Raw genomic sequence first — 604 nt, forward strand, 5'->3', positions numbered from 1 at the left:
GGAGCGAGGGGCCGGGGAGGCGAGCCGCTCTTAGTCCATGCAGGCTGCACTGGCTAGCCCCATAATGCGTGTCGAGGGTCGCATCGCTTCCTGGAGTCCCGCACTCAGTCTCGGGGCTGATGCACGTGAATGCCGGCTTTCCAGGGCCGCACAGGCGGCGGGGCCGCGGCGGGGCCCAGGTTGAGGGCGGGCCTGGGGCAGGCTGCCTGCAGACGCTGCTGCAGCACCTGACCTCACACAGCCTGACCATCGTGAGCAACGCCTGCGGCACGCTCTGGAACCTGTCGGCGCGCAGTCCCCGCGACCAGGAGCTGCTGTGGGACCTGGGCGCCGTGGGCATGCTGCGGAACCTGGTGCACTCGCGCCACAAGATGATCGCCATGGGCAGCGCGGCCGCCCTGCGCAACCTGCTGGCCCACCGGCCCGCCAAGTACCAGGCGGCGGCCACCGCCGTGTCCCCTGGCACCTGCGTGCCCAGCCTGTATGTGCGCAAGCAGCGTGCTCTGGAGGCCGAGCTGGACGCCCGGCATCTGGTGCAGGCCCTAGACCACCTGGAGAAGCGCGGCCTGGTTGGCGCCGAGGCCGAGGCCGCCTCCAAGAAGCC

The 604-nt window shown here is 71.0% G+C and overlaps 1 protein-coding gene across 1 annotated transcript in view; it reads left to right on the forward strand.

Moving 5' to 3' along the window:
- APC2 (APC regulator of Wnt signaling pathway 2) overlaps window positions 1–604 on the forward strand; it is a 17,707-nt gene that overhangs the window by 10,118 nt on the left and 6,985 nt on the right. Inside the window, 1 exon segment of the mRNA XM_027769568.1 lies at window positions 202–603. Within this exon segment, the coding sequence (XP_027625369.1) occupies window positions 202–603 (402 nt within the window).

Source organism: Tupaia chinensis, unplaced genomic scaffold, assembly GCF_000334495.1.
Source record: "Tupaia chinensis unplaced genomic scaffold, TupChi_1.0 Scaffold149964_1, whole genome shotgun sequence".
NCBI lineage: Eukaryota > Metazoa > Chordata > Mammalia > Scandentia > Tupaiidae > Tupaia > Tupaia belangeri.